Below are 20,773 nucleotides of genomic sequence, written 5' to 3'. Positions count from 1 at the left end.
GTGGACCTGTAAGCTATGAGCAAGATTGTGATGCGCCGGGAGAACGTCCCGCCTCGGCACCGGCCTGGGGCAGCGGCGAGTGTTTGGAGCGGGCGTAGCCCTGGCTTGGTTGCCAGGGATGGCCCATTGTTACCACACATGTGGGCCCATATCGCATGGTGGCCCGCTGAGGGGGGTGCTCCCGCACACCCAGGACTGGTTGTCGGCGGCGACGAGGGCGGCCGCGGTACAGAAGCGGGCCACATTCAAAAGTCGAGCTCTGGATTGAATTGCGCGCATAGCACGGCGTTATATCGTCTCCTGCATAGCCCGGCGCCATGGTGGCCATGAGCTCCCCCAGGAGCTGGGAGTCGACTCAGTTGCTCATGGGCACCACGCTGCTGTGCACGGCCGTCATTTTGTGGTCCCAGCATCGCGGTGGTGCGACGGCGTATAGCTCACAGGTGCTGCGGCAGGAGCCGGCGGTGTCTCAACCACCGGGCGCGGGGTCAGCAGCGGCGGCGGGGGCAAACGCGTCGGCGGCAGGCGGCCCCCGCAAGCCGCAGCCGGTCGTGATGCTGATGATTGGGCGCACGGGCAGCAGCCTGCTGACAGACGTCCTCAACCGCCACCCCAAAATTCTGTTTGTGGGCGAGAAGTTCAACCATGAGAACGCGTGGCAGCTGGGCAAGGGCGTTGACTACTTCTTCTCGCGCGGCGGCTACAAGAAGGTGTATGAGGAATGGCTGGGCAACCAGCCGCACAAGGGCAAGGTGCCCGAGAAGGATTACAGCGCGTTGGAATGGGTGGGCTTCAAGGTGGGTGCACTCGGTGTGGTCCTGCAAGGCGCAGCGCCGCTTGCGGCACAGGCGCTGCCGGCGTGGTACCGGCCCGTGTGCGAAGCGCGCCGCCCACGCGCCTGCTGCCGGCATGCGGCGGGGCTGCCATAAGCGCCTGGGACAACTTGGGCACTGCCACCGCATGTGCCCTTGGCGCAGGTGAACACACACATGGCCAAGTTCCCGCCCACGTTTGCCGCCAACGCGCACTGGAAGGTGCTGGCAGCCCTGGACCCGCCCCCCAAACTCATCTGCCTCCACCGCCGAAACGACGTCAAGGTGCGGCGCCGTGCGGCGGCGGCTGGGGCGTGGCTTGGCGGCAGCTAAGGGAGCCGGGACATGATGTGGCCACAGCCGGGGCGAGCATAGCAGCGGCCGTGGCACGCAGATGGCAGCTGGGGTGGTGCGAGGCGGGATGGCAGCTGGGGCGCGGCACTGCGGCAGCTGCGGGTGGAAGAGCACGGCAAAGGAGGTCGTGCTTGCATGCAGCAGGCGGTGGTGGTTTTGGTGGTCAACTGCAAGGGTGGATGCAGGCGGCCGGGCTGCAAGCGGTACGCCCGCGCCGACCCCTGCACCTGCCTGCTGCTGCCCGCGGGGCCGCCCCCGCAGGCCGTCATCTCCGAGCACCGCGCGCTGGCGCTGGCGGCCAAGTGCAAGACGTTCAGCCATGTGCCCGGCTACAACTGCACCATCCCCACCAACTGGACCATGGCGGTGCCGGCCTTCCGCGCCTCGCTCAAGGCGCGGCTGGAGACGACGCAGGGGCACCTGGAGATCTGCCGGTACGGCGCCGCGCGGTACCCCACCCTCTTCTCCGCCTACGAGGATGTGCTGGAGCGCGGGGTGGGCCAGATGGCGGACAGGGTGCTGGAGTTTGTGGGGGTGTCGGCAGAGGCGCGGGCGCGCCTGGTGCGCGACTTTGGCAGCGGGGAGGAGGAGGTTTCGTTCGAGAAGACCACCCCCGACGACCTGCACGACTCGCTGGAGAACATAGAGCAGCTGGTAGCGGCGGCGCGGCAGATGTATGCAGACACGGCGGAGGACCTGTTTGAGTCGGAGTTCAAGGCCGTCATCGCCTTGTGACCGCGGCTGCGGCGTGCTGCGGCGTGTGTGCTGCGGCATGGGCAGCGCCAGCGCCGCCGCCGCCACGGTCTGCTGCTTGGGGCATGGAATGTTGTTCGGCCTGCGAATGTAATGCATGGCTCCCGGCCGCGGCAGGACAAGCTTGCCCTTGAGGGGCTGGAGGGAGCCAGCCGGGGGTGGTGCTGGGATGCGCGGCATGTCAGGGGGGCGGATGGTACCCAATACGGTTACACACAAAAAACTGGCATTCAGAGGAGGATCATGCGAGCATGAGAAGGGTGGTCCAGCAAGGCAGCAGGCCCACAGGGAGCGATGCTTGGCTGAGAGCTTGCGGGGCGCGGCGGGGCAGGAACAGAGGAGAGCATACGAGACAAGAGCATAGGCATGCAAAAAGTCGTTGAAAGGGGGCGCCAGCACAGGCTGCATGGGGTGTTGCCGCCCGGCAGCTCACGGCCGCCCTGTCAGCACCGAATGTGGCGTGACCTGGCTGCCCGGCACCGCAAACCGCCCCGCAGGCGGCGGCACGTCGGGGCTGCTCTCCAGCAGCCGCCGCTGCTCGTCCGACAGGCGGCCTGCAAAGATGCCGGGACCTGCGCCGCAAGAGCGGGTGGGCATGCCCGGAAAGGGCACGGGGTGGCAGGTCAGCAGGCGGCCGAGGGCACGGCGGCAGGGCAGCGACAGCAGGCGTGGTGGCGAGGCGGGGCATCGCTAGAGAGGCGCGGGAGGGGCAGCAGAGACTGACCGACGAGGTCGCGCAGCGCGCCGATGCAGCGCCCCGCCGCCGCCTCGCACAGGCGGTGGCCGCAGGTCAGGGAGCGGAAGAGCGGGCCCAGGAAGTCGTCCAGGTATGGCTTGAAGACCTAACGGTACAGGAGGAGAGGACGAAGAGAGAGTTGCAAGGGGTGCGCAGGGGGCGGGCCCAGTGGCAGAGAGCAGGTCATGCCAGCAGACGAGTAGGTAGGTAGAACGAGGGCACCAAGCGGGTGTGGAGGCAGGCGGCACCTCGCCCAGCAAGCCCTGCTCCTCCCGCTCGACCCCACCTTCTTGCCGACGTTCTCCGCGATCGCGGGCAGCTGCTTCCAAACGGTCTCGTGCAGGTTGGCGGCGTGGGCAAAGTGCTGCATGCGCGCCAGCTCCACCAGCGCCGGCAGGAACTCGGGCACGGCGGCCGGCGTCACGGCTGCACGCGCACGAGGTGCGGGGAGAGCGGCGTCAGGGCATGGGAGGGGAGAGGCCGTCGTGGCAGGGGGAAGGGGGAAGCCCTGCGGCCCGCAGGCTGCACTGGCTGAAAAGCAGGCATCGGCAGCTCGCAGGGCGGCGGCAGGCGTGGTGGCAGCAGGCAGGCAGGCAGGCAGGCAGGCAGGCAGGCAGGCAGGCGGGGCGCGCCCGACAGCTCTCGCAGCATGTACACCGCGCCGTCAGACGCCTCCCACGGCTCCTTCTGCCTGCAGCAGGCGTGCGGGGGGGCGTGGCAGCGGTGAGCATTTGCTGCTGAGCGGCCTGCCGCCTGCTGCCAGCCACGTGCCCGACTGGCCCAAAAGTTTCTTCTGCTCTGGAGAAGAGCAAGCCGGCGAGCAGGCGGCGGATCAGGGGAGGCGCCAGCAGGAAGCGTCCCCCAACCCACCGGGCAAAGCCGTGGTCCACGCAGCCGCCGCCGCGCTGCAGCTTGGGCGCCAGGCTGCCGCAGCTGAACATCGTCTTGTCGGTGTGCAGGCTGGGGTCGTTGGCGCGGGCGCGCTGCGCAGGGGGAGCACGGGCGCGGGGTGGGAAGGGAGGAGCGGGGGAGGAGCGGGTTGCAGGGATGGGTGGGGGAGCCACTAGCGCACACACACACACGAACACACACACACACACCACCAGCACCGCCGGCGCCACTGCCACCGCCGCAGCCACAGCCACTGCCAGCGCCGCACCTGCGCCGCCACGCCAAACAGGGTGGTGTTCTGCAGCGATCCGTACTGCTGGCTGTCTGCGGGCTGGTCCCTGGCCTCCAACACCATGCCCCGCACCCGCTCCACGATACGAGCCACGGCCTCCTCGCCGTACGCACGCACTGCGGGCAGGCGGCAGGCGCGGCAGGCGGGAGCCAGGGACGGCAGGGTGGGGCGCGGAGCGGCAGCGGCGGCGGCAGCGGCAGCAGCAGCAGCAGCAGGTGCAGCGGGGTGAGGCACGGGGCAGGCGAGGGGCCTTTCACGCCGGCTTGGGGAGGAGGGCAGGGAGCGTGGGGCCGCTCCAGACGCGCCTCCACGCGCGCGCTCAAGCAGGCGCCCACGCCCGCGCATCCGCAAAATCAGCGGGAAGCATGATGCACCACAGAATCTGCCGGTGCCAAAGGAGCCGTAAGCGCACCTGCGTTGCCCAGCGCCACCGCGCTGTCCTCCCTAACTGAATAGATGTTGTCCCACAGGTGGGCAAACCAAAGGGAGTAGAGCTCCTGCGCACAGAGCGGCGGCGCCAAGCGGCGGCGGCGAGGGGCGGCGGCGGCGGCGGCGGCGGCGGCGGGGCTCAGCTGGCGGGCCAGGAGCGGGGCGAGGCGGGAGCAAAGGCCGACGGCGCCGCCAAGCGTTTTGCAGGCAGAACACACATGTCGGCCGCTCGGCCCTCCGGCCCTCTGGCCAGCCAGCCAGCCAGCCAGCCAGACAGACAGCCAGCCGGCCAGCCCCACCAGCCAGCCAGGCGCACCTCCAGCACTTCTCTCGACTCTTCAGGGAAGGCGGTGACGCAGCGGCCGCAGGCCAGGCAGGCCGCGTCGCGCACCGGCCAGCTGGCGTCCTTGAAGCACATGAGCAGCGCGCGCAGCAGGCGCGGCACAAAGGGCGACACCGCCTGCCGGTCCACCTGCAACGCGGCGGCGGCGGCGGTTGCGGCAGTGGCAGTGACGGCGCCGGGGGGTGGCCAGGGCGACCGTGGGGGCTGGTCCCTGGCCACAGCACGGCAGCCAGCGTAGCCCAGCGGGCACGACGCGCAGCAGGCAGGCTGTGCGGAAGAAGCCGCAGGTGCTGGCGGTCGTTCCTGGGGTCGGCAGCGTGTGCCCGCCCCTGCCCCGCCGTTCCCCGGCATGCATGCACAACTTTCTTCCCATGCATACACAACACTCTCCGCAAGCACCCTCCCAAGCCGCCCACCTTGCACATCAGCTCCGCGATGCAGGCGCAGGCCGCCTCGCGCACAGCGTGGTTGTTGGCCTTGCTCTGTTCGATGTAGTAGGCCACCACCTGCCGGCAGGGAGCATGAGCAGGCATGTGTGCGGGTGCAGGCAGGGAGCATGAGCAGGTGCGGCATGTGTGTGCAGGTCGGTGCGGTGCTGCTGGAGCATGCTGCTGGAGCGTGCGCGAATGCGAGGGTCTGGCCCCCATGGCGAGGGACGGCGAGCGCAGTGGGGGACATGAACAAAGTGCAGACCAGGGAGCATAGGGGGGGGGGGGGGGTACATGCACAAAGTGCAGAACAGGTGGCACGAGGAAGGGGAGACGGGGAGGAGCCACACCGCAGCACCCTGCGCCCACCTGCGGCGCGCACTTGGCCACCTGCTCCCGCCCGCTGTCGCCCATGACCATGCGCCAGGTCTCCTGGGAGTACAGCCGCACCCCCTCTGCCACGTAGTACCTGCAGTACAGTACCGCCATATGGTACCACAGGTTGGCACCGCACATGTGCTCGCAGATCGAACAGGCAGGCGGCGCCACCAGGTGCCGATGCAGGCGCCCGAGGCCGGCCACGCGGGCGTGCACGCAGCTGGCGGCAAGAAGGCTGGGCATGCCTGCCCCACCGGCAGCAGCGGGTGCGGGGCCGGCAAAGCAGGCGCCGGCCGCACCTGTTGAGGCACATGTGGGGCAGCAGCTGCGGGAAGAGTCGCTCGCGGTAGGGCGCCGCACACTGCGGGTGTGGGCGGGGCAGGGGCAGGGGGTTTAGCAGCAGGTGGGTGCAGAGAGAACAGCAACAAACAGCAACGGGAGGTAGGCATCGGCCTCCTAGTCCTCAGGCAAAAGCCATGCAGGGCTCCCTCGACTGTCTGCAGCAGCAGCAGCAGCCTAGGCGCTCACCAGCATGAATGTGCGGGTGGCTGTGGAGGACGCAAACCGCACTTGGCTCCAGTTGTCGCTGCAGGGGGCGGCGGCGGCGAGGCCAAGGTGTGAGCAAGGAGGGAGAGGCAGCAGCCCCGCCGGCATACCAGGCAGGCGAGCGGAGGGGCTGCTCAGGGGCAGGACTGTCGAAGAGCGGCACTGCGGACTGCGCACAAAGCCTTGCAGCGCCCAGCTGTGTGTGCGTGTGTGCAAGGCCGGGCCTGCGCCATCACCCACCTCAGCCCCAGGCCCAGCTTCTCCGCGATCTCCGGCGCCAGCGCCTCCAGCTGCGACCCCTCCAGCAGCTTGCACACGCTACCCATGATGAAGTGGCAGGCCTCGCTGCATGGCAGCGGAGGCAGGGCAGGGGGCGGGAGCACCAGGAGGCAGGCAGGCAGGTGAGCAGGGACGGCGGGGCACGGGCCTGCGGGCCGGCCTGCAGCTAGCTAGCAGCGGCTTCTTGGATCCTAACACCCTCCAGCCCATGCACCGTGCACGCGCGCGCACGCACCGGATGAAGCGGTTGGGGTGTGCCAGCGCTCGGTAGACGAGCTGGCGCAGCGAGTCGTCCAGGTAGGGGCGGAACGCCTCGCCGCACCCCTCCATCACGTGCTGCAGCGCCTGCAGGGTGCACGCAACAGATGGCTGGGCAGGAGCCGGCGGCTGGAGGCAGTTGCACGGGGCACAAGGGAGGCCCAGGTGCAGCAGCCACAGGCAGCTAAGGGGAGGGCGGCCCCGGGCCCCGCTGCTCCGCAACGCCTCCCGACTCCTGCCCTGGACACGTTTGTTGCATGCACTGCTGCGCAGCTGGCGGAGCTCCAAACTCGAGGCCCGCAAGCTGCGCACAGCACAGGCTGCGCAGCGCGCGCCGCACCCTGAAGGACGTCTCCAGGCACTTCCAGCCCTCGGTGCCGTGCCGCATCTCCCCCCTGCCGGGCGGCTCCACACGGTAGCTCTGCTGCAGCAGGCTGGAAAGGAAGTCACCGGTACTGCTCTCGCTGCTGTCCTCCACCTCTGCAGGGCAGGGAGGCGGGCGGGCAGGCATGAACACATCAGCCGCATGAACACATCAGCCGCAGCCACGCATGCGAGCGGACGGGGAGGCAGAACACGCCGATGGATGGCAGGCGGGCCGAGCAGCGGCAGGCAGTGACGAGGCAACAGGCATGCACGCATGTGTGGGCCCCGCCCCCGACATAACACAGCATACACACACACATCACAGCGCACCTGACCCCACATCCGGCAGCTGGCCCGAGGGCTCGGTGCTGTCGCGCTCGAAGTTGCGCTGGATGGATTCCAGGATGCAGCCCTGCACCTGCTCCCAGGCGGCGATGCCCAGCTGCTGGCACAGCGTGCGAAGCAGCTCGCCCACCTGCGAAACATGGGACGGGCGGGTGGAGCGGAGCAGAAAGGAACGGTTAAACCGGCAGCGGAGCTGCATGCGCCAGGCTGTGAGCGGTTGGGTCGAGATGCTGCACCTCCACCAGCCCTCTGTGCCCAGCCCAACGAGGCCACTCACCGCCCAGCGGACCCTCACTTCCCTGTCCTCCAGCAGCAGCCGGCAGGTGGCCAGCATGTCCTCTGCAAAGGCGGGCTCGGCCTGCAGGGCAGAGGCAGTACGAGCTCAGTACAAGCTCAGAAACCATCAGTGGCTGCACGTGGGGGAGCCACCCGTTTGTCGGGCACGCGGCGCGTGATAGCCACGGCCCCGCCTCACCTTGCGCTGCAGCACGACGCGTGCCAGGCGCAGGCCGCCGAGCCGTTGCTCCCACTCATCCGACGCCACCAGCCGACGCGCGCCGTCGCACACCTCCAGAAGCAGCGCCTGTGGGTCCTGCCCGCCGCCGCCTGCGGGTAGAGGTTGCGCAGAGGGGGTTGCAGTGGGGCAGCAGCTCGTGACGTGCCGCTACGTGCCACGGGCAGCGGCCGCTCCTGGCCAGTGGCGGTGATGGTGGCAGTGGGGCGGCGGCTGCAGCCGGGCAAGCCCGATTGCCACCTCCTGCGCACCTGCACCGTCCAGCAGCTGCTCAATCCGGCCCAGCGCCCGCTCCCGCTCCAGGTGCGCTCGGTTGCCGGCCAGAACTAGGAGCTCCGGCACGGTGGTGGCGCCATCCGCCTCTGCCATTGGCCTAGGTGCCGTGCTGTGGCAAATAGGGAGTGCGGGATTGTGTTTTGGAGCAGTGATCAGCTGCAGGCCATGCACGAGATGCCGCCGCAGTGTCTGCCAGCCGGCGTCCGCTCTGGTATAGGCTAGATCGATGGTGTTTGGCGATGCTTGCTACTATCCTGCCTCTTTCGTGGTGCACCCGTGGCGCCAACAGAGACCGGGTCCCTGGTCTCAAGCTCAAAAGCGACGCCTAGCATTCGATTAAATCGAAGAGGGGGCTCCTGCAAGCCAGCGGGCAGGCCAAACTATGCCACTTCTCTCCTCGTTGTGATCGCCGCGCGTCTCGAGCAGCATGGAGCGCAAGAAGGGATCCGTGCACGATCTGGCGGGGGCGGGCGATGTGCTGCCTACAGTGGTGCAGCAATATTGGAAGGGTGGGTGGTCGAACCAAACTCCAGCTGCTGCTGCTGGCGCAGCCTGTTGCCCTCCTTGCATCGCACGATCCATGCAGCAACTTGACATCGGCGCCGCAGCAGGGCAGCCGTGCCGCCACCTGCGGCGGGAGCCTCGGCGCCGACGCCCGCCGCTTCGCCCTCGCCTGCAGAGTTTGACCTGGAGGGGCTGCGCAGCAAGCTGGATGAGCAGGGCCTGGCGGTAGCCAACGCGCAGGAGGCGTCCGTCAAGAGCCGGCGGGTGCTAGCAGAGCGCACCAAGGGTGGGTCGGTCGGCGGGGCCAGCAGCAAGAACGGTACACCGACCACCGCACGACAGCCCCTACCTGCACCTGCGGCTGGATGGATGCGCGCCCGTTTGCGTTTCCTGTCGTCGCGTGGCACGAGCTTCCCCGCTTGCCTTACCCGCAGACTTCCGGCGGCACGCGGCTCAGGAGGTGTCCAAGGAGGTGGCGCCGCTGCTCAAGGCGTACCAGGAGGAAGTTGACCGCCTGACCTCCAGGTCGGCGGCAGCAGCAGGCACAAAGCGCTGGGATGCCGGTTGTGGACAAGGGCGGCTGCTGCGGGGAGGCAGGCAGGCAGGCAGGCAGGCCGCATCCATCTCGCGCCGGTGCAAGGCCCGCGTCCGGCATGCCGCCGCGGCAGGACGCGGCCGGTGCTGTGCCCGCCGCTGACCTGGCACCTCGTCCCGCCGCCGCCTCCTCCTCTCACCCGTGCAGGTCCAAGGCGGCGGAGGGCGCCTTCCTGGACCTGTACCAGCGCCTGTACGAGGCCCCAGACCCCGCCCCTGCGCTGTCGGCGGGGCTGGAGCTGGCGTCGCGGGCCACCCACCTGGAGGCCGAGGCCACCAAGATGGCGCAGGTGAACCGCGAGCTGCTGCGTCGGTTGCCCGCAGGGTGGGGCTTGGAGCCTCCCCAGGGTGTGGGAGCGCGCTGCGGCGCGGCGGCCTTGCTCATCATGCTGCTGCCCTGCCATCAACACGCAAGCACAGCCAGCCCGGCGCCCATCTCCTGGCGCAATGCAAGAGCAGCAGCAGAACGTGTGTGCGTGTGCGCCTGCAGGAGCTGGCAGAGTACAAGCAGGAAAGCACGGAGCTGAAGAACCAGGTGGGCTGTGGTGGTGGTGGTGAACGGGGCACGCTGCGGCATACCTTGGAGCCATCGTCGGCACGGATTGTGCTGCCGTGCATACGTTGTGGGGGCGTGCGATCATGTGCAGCATGGCGGCCTCTGCTCCGGCGTGTGCAGGGGTTCACCATCCGCAGGCTGGAGGAGCGGGCGCGGGAGCTGGAGGCGCAGCTGGAGGAGAAGGTGCCGCTGCTGGGAGGGCGTGTGCTGGGTTGCAGCAGCGCCGGGGTTGGTCGCCTTGGTAGGCCGGGGCTGCCTGCCTGCCTTGTTCACGCGCCAGGCAGCTGCCAACTCCTGCTGGTGGCGCCGTGCCTGCTGCCCGGCTGCCGCGCCCTGCAGGACCGCCAGCTGGCGGAGCAGCAGAAGAGCGCCGAGGCGGAGATGCAGGAGCGGCTGGTCGCGTGGGTGCCGCTGTGGCTGCTGGCTGCCTGCCACTCAGTACCATGTCTGCCTGCCTGCCTGCCCGCCTGCCTGCCTGCCTGCTGTGCGCTGGGCCAGCCCCACGAGCGCTGGTTGCCGCCGCGGCCGGTGCTGTGTGCAGGGAGATGCAGGAGCGGGAGGGGCGGCTGTCGGATGAGCTGGCGCAGGCGCAGGCCAACCTGGAGCTGCTGCGCCGCGTGCACCAGGCCTCGCAGAACCAGCTGTTCAGGTCGGTGCCGTGGTGCGCTGCCCTCGCAATCGTTTGCGGTTGTGTTTGTTTGCAGTTGTTTTGGGGCGCCCAGCACCACTTGGCTGCGCCACTCGCCGCTCGATCCCAACGTCCGTTCTCCCTTGAGCTGCCGCTCTTGGTTGCCGATTGCTTGGTCGCTGGGTCACCCTGCCTGCCGCCCGTGCTTCCCTGCCCATGCCTGCAGCATGCAGAGCAAGAGCGAGCAGGAGGCTGCGGGGCTTCAGAGTGAGCTGGAGCTGGCGAGCGAGGAGATGGACCGCAGCCAGCAGCGGCTGGCCACTCTGGAGCAGGAGAAGGCGGCGCTCCTGGCCCGCCTGCAGCAGCAGCAGCAGCAGCAGCAGGCCGCTGCGCTTCCCGGCGCAGAGGGCGGGGAGGGCGGCGCAGGTAGCAGCGGCAAGGCGGCAGAGGAGAGCCTGAGGCAGGAGCTCTATGCGCAGGTGCGGGGAGGGCCTCGCCCGGCTCGGCTGTCGCTGCTGGTGCTGCCCGCTTGGCGGACGAAACATTTGATGGCAGCCGATTGAATGCAACGGTTGCATGGGTTGTGTGCTGCCGTGCAGCGCGAGCTGGCCACGCGGCTGCAGTCTGAAGTGTCGGCGCTGCGGCAGCAGCTGGAGGCAGGTGAGCGGGCGCTTGCCAGGAGCGGCCAGATGGCGGGAGCCACGGCGGCGATCGGCAGAGCGGGCAGCCTACAGCATGCGGCAGGGTTGCACGTCCGGGCCGTGACGACCATCGCTTGCCGTGGCTGCTGCTGTGCTGCTTGTCGCAGAGGCGGCCACCTGGACCGGCCGCTGCGAGGGCCTACGCAGCAGCCTGGCTGCCCAGGAGGCGCACGCGGCGGCTCTGGAGCAGGAGCTCGGCAGCAGGCCCACGCAGCAGCAGCTGGAGGAGCTGCGGCAGCAGGCAAGGCAGGGGCAGCACGCGCGTGGCGTGCCCACCTGCTGTTTCACACACATTGTTTCTTGTTTTGCGAGCCCAGCCCGGCACCAGGCAGGGTGCGGTGGGAGTGAGCTCGTTTTGGTGAAGAGGCTGTCTACTTGCCGCTGCCTGCAGATGCGCATCCTGCAAGCAGTCAGCGGGTATGCTGCAGACGAGGAGGATGGCGCAGACAGGGGCGGCGGCGGCGGCGCGGCAGGCCCGGCGCCTGCGCTGGGCGGGCGCGGCGCGCTGGAGGCCGCCCTCGTGTCCAAGAGCCGCCACCTGGAGCACAAGCTGACCACCCTGAGGCTGGAGCTGGCAGAGGCAAAGGGTGGGCTGGCTCTTTTATTGGCTGGCATGTAGACGCGGATAATGGCGCAGGGTGCCAGCTTGAACGCATGCTGCCTGCGGCGGGAGAAGAAACGAAGAACAGAGTGTGCGCTGGCACGCTTGCCTCACCGCTAGCCTCGCTCACGCCTCGTGCCTGGTTGTCCTGCTGCGTGCAGGCGAGGCCGAGTCGGCGGCGGGCCGTGCCGCTGAGCTGGAGGCTGAGCTGGCGCAGCAGAAGGAGCTGGTGGCCCGGCTGGAGGAAGACTTGCTGGCTGCAGACAGCGCGGGAGGCGCTGCAGGGGCAGCTGGCGGAGCGGCGGCTGGCGCGGGAGAGGCGGGGTCGGCGGACGGCGGCGGCGGCGCGGAGGGCGGCGGCGAGCAGACGATGGTGGCAGTGCTGTGCAGCCAGCGGGACAGGTTCAGGGCGAGGGCGCAGGAGCTGGAGTCCCACCTGGCAACCTTGGGCCAGGAGCTCAAGAAGGTGGGGTGCCCGCTGTGTCGCTGGCGCAGGAGCCAGCAGGGCAGCGGCGCGGGTGCATGCTGTCAGCGACTGAACATGTGCGCCGCTGCTGCCGCTTCTGCCGCTTCCGGTCTGTTGGGTAGCACACGTGCCGTGCTGGCGTCCTGCCAGGCAGGCGACCTCCCGTCTCCAGGGACGTATGCTGTGCCTGCTGCTCATTGCAGGTGCGGGCAGATGCGGAGGCGATGCGTGCCGACAACCTGGCGCTGGCAGAGCGGCTCAAGTTTGTGCAGGCAAGCATGCGGGGGATAGTTGCTTGCTTGGTGCTGGCTCAAAGGCTGCCTACCTGCAACACCACTTGCGACGCAGGCTGTCAAATGAGCCCCTCGATCCAAGATTGCAGCGGCCCGCTTCTGACACCCCCTCTCTGCGTGCCCCCGTGCCGCCTGTGCTGCTCGCAGGGCTACCAGTCCGGCGGCGGCGGCCGGCGCAACGCGGCGGGGGCGGCCGGACCGGCGTCTGACCTGGAGGCGGGGGCTGTCGTGGGCAAGTACATGCAGCAGTACGAGCAGTCCATCAACCCCTTTGCCGACTTCAAGGCCAAAGAGCGGGAGGCGCGGCGCAAGCAGCTGCCCATCCAGGCGCGTCGCAGCCGCTGCGGCCGTCTTGCTGCCGCCGCGCGGCACAGCCGCGGCGCCCGGTCCCGCCAGCCTGTTGCCCAGCTCGCGCTCTGCTCCCTGGGCCAGCCTCCTGGGCCCACACCCCTGCCACCCCACACCCACATGCGCCCGCGCGCACACACACACACGCACACACACACATGCGCCGACCCCGCCCGCAGGACAAGGCCATGTATGCGGTGGGCAACCTGATCAGCGGCAACAGCCTGGCTCGCTCCGCCATCTTCTTCTACGCCCTCGCCCTCCACGCAGTCATCTTCCTCATCCTGGCCAGGTGCGGCCGCCCTGGGGCTGGGCTGCGTGGGGCTGGGCCTGTCTGCCAGACGCGGGCCACTGGTGGCTGCCTTTTGGAGACCCGCCTGGTCTGCTGGTCCTCGCAACAATAAAAAACAAGCAACTTTTTGCTCTGCTGCTCCCGCCTGCGCCCTGCAGGACCTCGCACCGCCAGGCCGAGCACCTGGAGGATTTGGAGGAGACCTGTCTGCGCCTGCAGCACTCCCACGGCGGGGCCGCTGGCGACGGGAGCATCGACCCAATGCTGGGGCAGCAAGCGCGCATGCTTCTGGGCAATCTTGGCGGCTCCGGGGGCAGCGGATATGACGCCACGGCAGCGGCAGCAGACGTGGTGGGGGACGCGGTCAGGCACGTGGGGCCGGCCATGCTGCGGCTGCTGAGACGAAGGTAGCCCAAGTGCCCTGCGGCAGACACTGCGATTTTCTGCCACTCAACCACTCGATACCAGCAAAGTCTGTTCGTTGTGCTTACAATGTTTAAGCAGGAGATCTGTGCAAAACATGCAGCTGCATAGCGCGTCACATCAACGGGACGACGATGCAGCTGTCAGATGGCACTTTGCAGTTCAAAAGCATCTGAAAATCGATCGGCAAAAGAGAGAGTGGTGTGGGCAGGCACGGCGGCGCAATGGCGCTGCAGCAGCCTGCCGGGGGTGCAAGCAGGCCCTCCAGAGAACGGGGAAAGGGCTCGGTTCAAGAGTACGCGTTAAGAATTGAAAAGATCAATGCCCTGGGTCGCGTTTTCTGTTCCGACTCACCAACAACCGGGCGGCAGCTGGACGCGCCGTCAGCATCGCCCGCACGCGTGGCAAACCGGCCCGGCTCGCCGCTCACCAGTAGAAGCCATGGGTGGGGCTCCAGAAGGAGCCGTCGCGGCGGGTGTAGATGTTCTGCAGAATACTGTAGTTCCTGACGGTCTGCAGCAACAAATGGAGCAAGCCAGGGGGACGGGGAGGCAGGCGGGTCAGGGGGCTCAGCGGCGGGACCATGTCGAGCGGGTGCTTTTGAAGTCTGCTGGCGGTGTGCAGATGGCGCTGGGGCGAGCAGCAGGCACATACCTTGGGGCAGGCATACTTGATGCGGTACTTGAACACTACACAGAGGAGGGAAGGGCACAGCAGCAAAGGCAGTGTGGAGCAGATTCTGTGGAGATGCAGTCCCAGCTGGGGGCGAGTTTGCTGGCATCGCAGGGTGCTGCTTGCAAGCTGGGACCCTCGCTCACCATACAGGCCCGCCAGCTGCTTGCCCTTGGTTCCCGGCTTCACGCTCTGCAGCCATAAGGGGAGCAGGGTCAGCGCGCCTGTTTGCATCTCACATGCGCTGCTTTTCACGGTTCATCCGCCCATCTTCAGCAAAAGACAGCGCTCCAAACCAGGTCGAGCCCCTGACACTGCTAGACACAGCCCGCACACGATAGTGATGGTCAGCATCGCCCGGTCACCCACCAAACCCGTCCCTGCCACACTCACGTCGTAGCAGCCGTAGCGCTTGCGTGTGGTCCAGACCTTGCAGCCTGATGGGATGATGTGCTTCTGCTTCAGGCGCCAGGTGGCTGCCTTCACAGCATTGTCAAACTGCGGGTGGCAGGGGTGTGGGGGGTGTGGGAGGGTGGGGGTTTGTGCGGGCCCACCGGTGACGCTGGGGTGGGGTGGGGATACAAGCAGGGCAGGTCGAGGAGCGCACCGCAATGTTGATCCAGTTTCCCTTCTTGGAAACCTCCTTGAAATCGCCCTGCAGGGAGAGGGCCAGAAGTGAGGGGTACGGCAGGCGGGAAGAAGGAACAAGGCTGACCTGGCTGCAGCATGGCTCACGTTTGGCAGGACGGGGTAGGACGAGGTGTTGTAGGTAAAATCCGGATCGCAGTCGTAGATTTCGTAGGCATGGGCAGCGCCCGCGACCGCCAGGACGGCGGCGAGCAGCAGGAGGGCGCGAACCATGGCGGGCCTGGGGTGGGCAACGGGCGGAGGGCAGAGGTGGAGAGTGTGAGAACAAAAGTGCGACCCCGCCATGCAAGTGACCCCCGAAGGTCGGCAGGGGGGCGTGCAAGGGCAGGGATGTTTGCTGACAGTTAGCTCCTAGCCCGCCAGACACGGTGAACTCGAAAGCCTGCCAGACACCAGCGGCGGCGGCAGCGTCCCGTGCTGTTGCAGCGCGTCCTGGCCAGCCCTTCCCGCCAGCCCCCCTCCGCCCAGTGGACCATCAGTGGCCTCCTGGGCTATGTTTGGGCTGTCGCAGCCTCTTGCAACGGCCCTGGCTTGATCGCCATGCACCAGGCATGGCAACCCACTCCTCTCACCTTCCCGTGTCTCGAAACGGTTTGGGCTCGCGACAAGTTTTGGGCTTTTGGTCGCCCCATCCCGACCTACCCGCGTCGCAGGGGGCCTCGCACGTCAGCACGGAAAAACAGGGGGCAGTCCTGGGATCTCCACACAAAGCCGCTAAAGTGGCGAGGAGGAAGCCACATTCTCGTTCAATGATGTGGAGGGGGAGGTCGGCGACCCTCGGCCCCGGCTGCTGCCGCCGCCACCGCCCAGCACCTGCCGCCGGCGCGCAAGTTACATACGTACTTTACAAATCGCCATCGATCATGTCAACCACCTGCATCGACAAAGCAGGCCCTCCAGGGCCTATTCAGCCGCCACCTGCCGCACAAAGTCGACCAGCAGGCGGTTGAGCTGCTGCGGGCACTCGTCCATCGGCACATGCCCCACGCCCTGCACCGCCGCAGGCACCCAGGCGGCAGTCAGAAAGCGGGTGGACCGTCCTGCACCAACCCGCCTGCCCTGCCTGGAGTGCAACGAGTAAACTCCAGGCGTTACTCCCCCGCCACCACCAACAACAACCCAAACACACAAACCTGCAGCTCAACAAACTGCATGCTGCCGTGCGGCCGCTGCTCCAGCAGCTTGGACAGCACCCGGGCATTCTGGCTCAGCGCGCCATCGTTGCTGCCCTGCATTAACAAAGGGGCCGGTGTATGGCAAGGGGCGAGGCAAAATCCCAGGAGCCCCCTGCCCGCCTCCACTTAGCAGCGCGACTGGTTGTCCTCCCCCTGCACCCCAGTCAGTGCTGCTGACAGCAGCCCGCTTGCCTGCACTAGCAGCACAGGCTGCGCCAGCGAGGCGTAGTCGTAGGCAGGCGGGATGGAAAAGGCCCTCAGGTTGAGCAGCGCTCCACGGTCCCAATCCATTGCCTGCAGCGGCTTCAGGTAGCCCTCGATCACGTCCTGCACGGGAGAGGAGCAAGTGTGTGTGGGGGGCGGTTTTGCTTTGGTCGTGGGGCCCGCAGGCATCCAGATAAGGGAAGTCAGCAGCAAGGCAGGGGCAGCAAGCAGCCAGGGGTTGGGAGACGGGCTGTCGGGGCTGCAAGGTGAGAGGGCAGCGGAAGAGCGGGCAGCTGAAGAGGTGGCAGCTGCCCGCCAGCACCGGGCACCACCCCGGCGCTGCCCACCTGCGGCACCTCCGACTCGTCTGCATGCAGGCCCATCTTGCCGGCCGCCACCTCGTCGCGCCTGCGCAGAATCTGCCGCCGCACGTACCGGAGCCCCAGAGTGTCATCTGCCAGCAGTCCCCGCGTCAGCAGGAAGCGCAGCTGCTGCCCCAGGTTGGCCCGCCGCGTGAAGCTGTTTTCTGGGGTGGTGGGCAGCGCTGGCGCCACAAAGCCTAGGCCTGCAAAAGCCATGATAGCAGGGGTATAATGACAGCCAGCAGCTGCTGCTGCCATGCCCAGAGGCAACACCAGCAGCGGCAGCAGCAGGGAAGCGATAGGGGTGCTAGGGGATGGAGCTTGGCAGAACGCACCGGCGACGCGCCGCGGCTGCAGCTGTGTCAGTTCCATGCCCACCAGCGCACCGGCCGAGTGGCCAACAGCCACCACCGACTGCACCCCCAGCGCATCCAGCAGGCCCGCAGCCAGCCGGGCGCTGCCAGCCGGGGGGTATGGGTTGTACTGCAGCGGCTGCCCTGGCTGTCCCCAGCTCAGCGGCCGATCAGCCAGCCCAAAGGGCGGCCGGTCGAAGGCAATGACTCTGCATCAAAAATGAAGGGTCGTCTGGCAACTCGTTAGACCAATGAAAAGCAAAGCAGCAGGCAATGAGGCGGCCGTGAGCTGTCGCAACTGATGCCTGACCTGCACCCCGTCTCATCCGCCACCGCCTGCATGGTATCTCTCCAGTTGAACACGCTGCCGTTGAAGCCGTGGATGAGCAGCACCGCGGGGCGCTGCTGCTGGGCTGCGCTGCTGGCGCCAGATGCAGGCCCTTCGCCTGTTGACGGCCAGCACTGCTTGAAGTGCAGGCTCACGCCGTCCACCTCAGCAAACTCGCTGTCGGCATCAGCAAGCTCGCGAGGCGGCTGGGTAGGCGGCGGCGGCGCCTGCGAGCCGGCGTCTTCCGACACTAGCGGCAGGACCAGATCGGACAGCCAGCCGCTCCACACCTCGCGCCGCGCCTGCTCCAGCAGCGAGCCCACCAGGGCACGCTGCTTGGAGCGCCGCCCGCTCATAGCCGGTCGGGGCGGCGCCGTCGATGCTGAAACCGCCAGTCGGCGCCGGCATGGAGCCACTGACTGTAGCCAACTGGCCTGGCAGTGGCTGTCCATTTGCTGGTGACAGAAAAGGCTGGTGGGAGCAAGGGTTCGAGGCTCGCCAGAGGTTCAGCGCCGAGGGTCAAGGGCTATTGTAACGATGATCAGTGGTGCTCTTGAGTCAGATTTGGGTCTGCTGCAGGGACGCTAGACGATTGTACGGCTGTTTCTTCGGAATGGCCGCCACGTGTCAGCCGACCAAACATGACAGCTAAAACCGAAGGATCCCACCGGTGGAGCATGTTTAGCGCTGTCTGTGTATCCTCCCCAATCTCTGAATAGCTGCATGCTGAGCATTGGGCCCTGCCTGGGCCTTGGGCCCTACCTGCCGGCGCCCACAGTGCGCCTGGGGGCAGCCCCTTGCAGCCAGCGCACCGCCGATGCGCCATCCAGGCGACGACAAGCGCCACGCGCCAGCTCCGCCGCTCCCGCCGCCGCTGCTGCCGTCAGAGGCGGAGGACCCTCTGCCTCTGCTGGCAACATCTGCGTGCTGGGGGCTGGCGTGATCGGCCTGACGGCTGCGCTGCGCTGCGCATCCGAGAGGCCATGCCCGAGGCGGAAGTCACCATTGTGGCAGAGAAGTTTGATGAGGTGCGCTGACTTCCGCCGCCCGCCACCAGGCTGTTTGCAGTCGCCGTCGTATTATACACACATCGTATTACATCGTATACACACATCTGGTTACTCTGACGCTGACTGGCTTTTGCAGACCACCTCGCATGGCGCCGGCGGCCTGTGGAAACCCTACACGCTGGTGAGTCCGTCGCCGAGCTTCGGTGGGCGCTGCTGCCCCTGCCCGCGCCGACGTTTTCCTTTCACACTCGTTGCCCCGCGCCTCGGCCCCCTGCCAACCTCCTCTGCCATCGTGCGCAGGGAGGCACGCCGCCCGACCTGGTCAACCGGTGGGGCCAGGACACGTTCGACCATTACCTGGCCCTGTACCAGTCGCCGGAGGCGCCGCAGGCAGGCACCATCCTGACGTCTGCCTACCAGCTATTTCCGGAGCCGGTGCCAGACCCGGAGTGGGCGGCCATCGTGCCGCACTTCCGCCACCTCACGGACAGAGAGCGGGCAGCGTATGATCCAGAGGGCACCCACACCCACGGCTGGTTCTACACCACAATCATCACGTGCGCCAGGGTGGAGGGGCTGCCAGATGAGGGGAGGCAGCGTGGAGGGGGCTGCTGCCACCTTTGCCGCCACCTGGTCTGCTGCCCGCCTGCCTGCCCGTCCTGCATGGTGTGGCTGATTGGCTGTGCACTGGGGCATATGCGCATGTGGCTGCCCGCAGCGAGGGCCGGCTGTACCTGGCATGGCTCACCAAGCGGCTGGCGGCGGCGGGCGGCCACCTGGTGGCGCAGCGGGTGGGGTCGCTGGACGAGCTGGCGGGCTTCGATGTGGTGGTCAACTGCTCCGGTGCGTGGCCCTGCGCTTTCTTCCTTGATCACCTGCTCAATCGCTCCCGCGGCATGCCGCCCTGCCCTTGCGCACCTGCTTCCCAGGCAGCAGGCACCGCACTCTGCTGCGCTACCTGGTGGGATGTCCGCCTGTTTTGGGCGACTGGGCTGTGGGCGGCTGTCGAGTTGCAGGGCTGGGCGCCAAGGAGCTGTTTGGCGACGATAGCATGTATCCAGTGAGAGGGCACGTCATCCGCGTTAGGGCGCCCTGGGTGCGCCGCCGCCTCCGCTGCTGTGCCACCGGACGGTGCCCGGGCTGGGCCTCGCTGGTGCGGGCTTGTCGTGCTCCGAACTTCTAGTCTGTGCTGCAGGTCAGGCACTATGTGAATGGTGCTACGGGGACGGACAAGGATTGCTACATCATCCCAAACACAGGTCAGTGAGCGTGCGAGGGTCAGGCGGAATGAGCAGGGGCCCGCCGGTGTCGGGGCTGCACATGCCACAACAGGCTAGGGGTGCCCAGCAGCAGTTGCTGAACACCCCCCCTTGGTCTGGTCCCATGCCACCGCCCTGTGCCCCACAACTGCCCCGCCGTGTACTGCCCCTGCCCGGCAGACACTGTGGTGCTGGGTGGCACGCTTGGGAAGGGCGACTTCGACACGACGCCCCGGGATGAGGACCGCCGCGGCATTCTCGAGCGCGCCTACCAAGTGGTGCCCAGCCTGCGGGCGGCGGAGTTTGTGTCAGAGTGGGTGAGTGGGTTGGCAGCTTGGGAGTGGTTAATCAATCTGCGTTTGTGATGGAGGCAGTGCTTGGGGATCAGGCAGGCAGGGACCACCCTCTGCTCGCAGCTCTGAGCGCCGCCAGCCAACATCAAGGGTGCCTGCTGCCCTCCCACCGACAGGTGGGGCTGCGTCCTGGGCGCCCCTCAGTGCGGTTGGAGCTGGAGCAGGTGGCACTCAAGCAGCAGCAACCAGGCGGTAGCAGCGGCAAGAGCAGCCTGCCGGTTGTGCACAACTATGGGCATGGAGGCGCCGGCCTCACGCTAGCATGGGGATGCGCGGCAGACGCAGTGCAGCTGGTGCAGCAGGCGCTCGCGCAGCGGTGATGCCAGCAGGGACACTTTCTTTTGCTCAGCCTTCTTTTGCTCTGCTGCCCGACATGCTCTGCAATTCCAATTGCTGCCCGGCTGCCGCACAGGGGCAGGCTGCTCGTTAGCTGGCGCTGCCACACAGACTCTCTCGTCTTGCCCACATAGTTTGGTGGTACAGTCCATAGCCTTCCCAGCAGCCTTGGACGGTCCCTTCGTCATTTGGCAGCATGCCGAGGCCCTGTGACCTGCTCAAGACCCTGCTAGAGTGTTCAGACTCCTGCTGGTGCGCAACGAGGTGCCTTGGCTGGCAGAAGTCCGTGCCATGCGGTGTGTGGTCGACCAGTGGAGTTGGCTGGGGCGAAGGCTGCCAGTGGGGGACAGCCAGTGGGTGGGCTGCACCGTCCTCAGTTCTGTGGCCCCAGAGGGTGGCAGCCTGAATGCCTCGAATCGGGCTCTGCCAATTGTGGTAATTTGTGTTCGGCTGCGTTCAGCAGCGGTATGCAGCCAACACCTCCACCTTCCGACCTGCGCCTTGGTGCTGCTGCAGGCACCTGGTTGCGGGCGGGCGCCAGATGTGGACCCTTGCGACTGGCTACCCAGAAGCTGCAGGCCACCCACCAGGCCGGGGAGGTTGGTGTACTCTGACACCTGGCGATCGGCCAGAGTGCGCACGCCGAATGCGCTGCCGGTAGAACATA

General features: G+C 67.5%; 5 protein-coding genes across 5 annotated transcripts; 3 read left to right on the top strand and 2 right to left on the bottom strand.

Moving 5' to 3' along the window:
* Nucleotides 1-317: 317 nt before the first annotated feature.
* Nucleotides 318-1,901, top strand: CHLNCDRAFT_144084 (hypothetical protein; the record flags this gene model as incomplete). The annotated part of the gene is made up of 3 exons (XM_005848746.1): nucleotides 318-797; nucleotides 978-1,097; nucleotides 1,428-1,901. 3 exons carry the CDS (start codon nucleotides 318-320, stop codon nucleotides 1,899-1,901), a joined length of 1,074 nt encoding a protein of 357 aa, XP_005848808.1.
* Nucleotides 1,902-3,487: 1,586 nt separating this feature from the next.
* On the bottom strand, nucleotides 3,488-8,210 carry CHLNCDRAFT_57463 (expressed protein; the record flags this gene model as incomplete). The annotated part of the gene is made up of 15 exons (XM_005848532.1): nucleotides 7,976-8,210; nucleotides 7,686-7,816; nucleotides 7,488-7,568; nucleotides 7,196-7,340; nucleotides 6,840-6,979; nucleotides 6,477-6,586; nucleotides 6,203-6,307; nucleotides 5,945-6,002; nucleotides 5,716-5,777; nucleotides 5,408-5,507; nucleotides 5,027-5,116; nucleotides 4,584-4,739; nucleotides 4,251-4,335; nucleotides 3,756-3,954; nucleotides 3,488-3,638 (listed from the first exon to the last, which is right to left on the bottom strand). The coding sequence occupies exons 1-15, from the start codon at nucleotides 8,091-8,093 to the stop codon at nucleotides 3,488-3,490; spliced, it is 1,731 nt and encodes a 576-aa protein (XP_005848594.1). The 5' UTR covers nucleotides 8,094-8,210.
* A 217-nt stretch (nucleotides 8,211-8,427) lies between these two features.
* Nucleotides 8,428-13,394, top strand: CHLNCDRAFT_144082 (hypothetical protein; the record flags this gene model as incomplete). Its single annotated transcript, XM_005848745.1, has 17 exons — nucleotides 8,428-8,509; nucleotides 8,680-8,790; nucleotides 8,939-9,029; nucleotides 9,247-9,388; nucleotides 9,589-9,633; nucleotides 9,775-9,837; nucleotides 9,994-10,055; nucleotides 10,196-10,303; nucleotides 10,509-10,761; nucleotides 10,882-10,942; nucleotides 11,091-11,251; nucleotides 11,375-11,570; nucleotides 11,746-12,050; nucleotides 12,254-12,316; nucleotides 12,491-12,742; nucleotides 12,871-12,983; nucleotides 13,142-13,394. 17 exons carry the CDS (start codon nucleotides 8,428-8,430, stop codon nucleotides 13,392-13,394), a joined length of 2,361 nt encoding a protein of 786 aa, XP_005848807.1.
* A 61-nt stretch (nucleotides 13,395-13,455) lies between these two features.
* Nucleotides 13,456-17,504, bottom strand: CHLNCDRAFT_57462 (hypothetical protein; the record flags this gene model as incomplete). Its single annotated transcript, XM_005848531.1, has 13 exons — nucleotides 13,456-13,919; nucleotides 14,061-14,095; nucleotides 14,225-14,270; nucleotides 14,472-14,576; nucleotides 14,686-14,733; nucleotides 14,814-14,946; nucleotides 15,299-15,384; nucleotides 15,645-15,716; nucleotides 15,860-15,955; nucleotides 16,100-16,228; nucleotides 16,453-16,670; nucleotides 16,803-17,029; nucleotides 17,131-17,504. The coding sequence occupies 13 exons, from the start codon at nucleotides 17,502-17,504 to the stop codon at nucleotides 13,833-13,835; spliced, it is 1,656 nt and encodes a 551-aa protein (XP_005848593.1). The 3' UTR covers nucleotides 13,456-13,832.
* Nucleotides 17,505-18,131: 627 nt separating this feature from the next.
* On the top strand, nucleotides 18,132-20,090 carry CHLNCDRAFT_144079 (hypothetical protein; the record flags this gene model as incomplete). The annotated part of the gene is made up of 8 exons (XM_005848744.1): nucleotides 18,132-18,176; nucleotides 18,295-18,339; nucleotides 18,459-18,715; nucleotides 18,877-19,001; nucleotides 19,175-19,254; nucleotides 19,354-19,417; nucleotides 19,598-19,734; nucleotides 19,887-20,090. 8 exons carry the CDS (start codon nucleotides 18,132-18,134, stop codon nucleotides 20,088-20,090), a joined length of 957 nt encoding a protein of 318 aa, XP_005848806.1.
* Between the last annotated feature and the right edge of the window lie 683 nt (nucleotides 20,091-20,773).

Source organism: Chlorella variabilis, assembly GCF_000147415.1.
Source record: "Chlorella variabilis unplaced genomic scaffold CHLNCscaffold_7, whole genome shotgun sequence".
Classification (NCBI taxonomy): Eukaryota; Viridiplantae; Chlorophyta; class Trebouxiophyceae; order Chlorellales; family Chlorellaceae; genus Chlorella; species Chlorella variabilis.
This window is presented reverse-complemented; position numbering and strand designations above follow the sequence as displayed.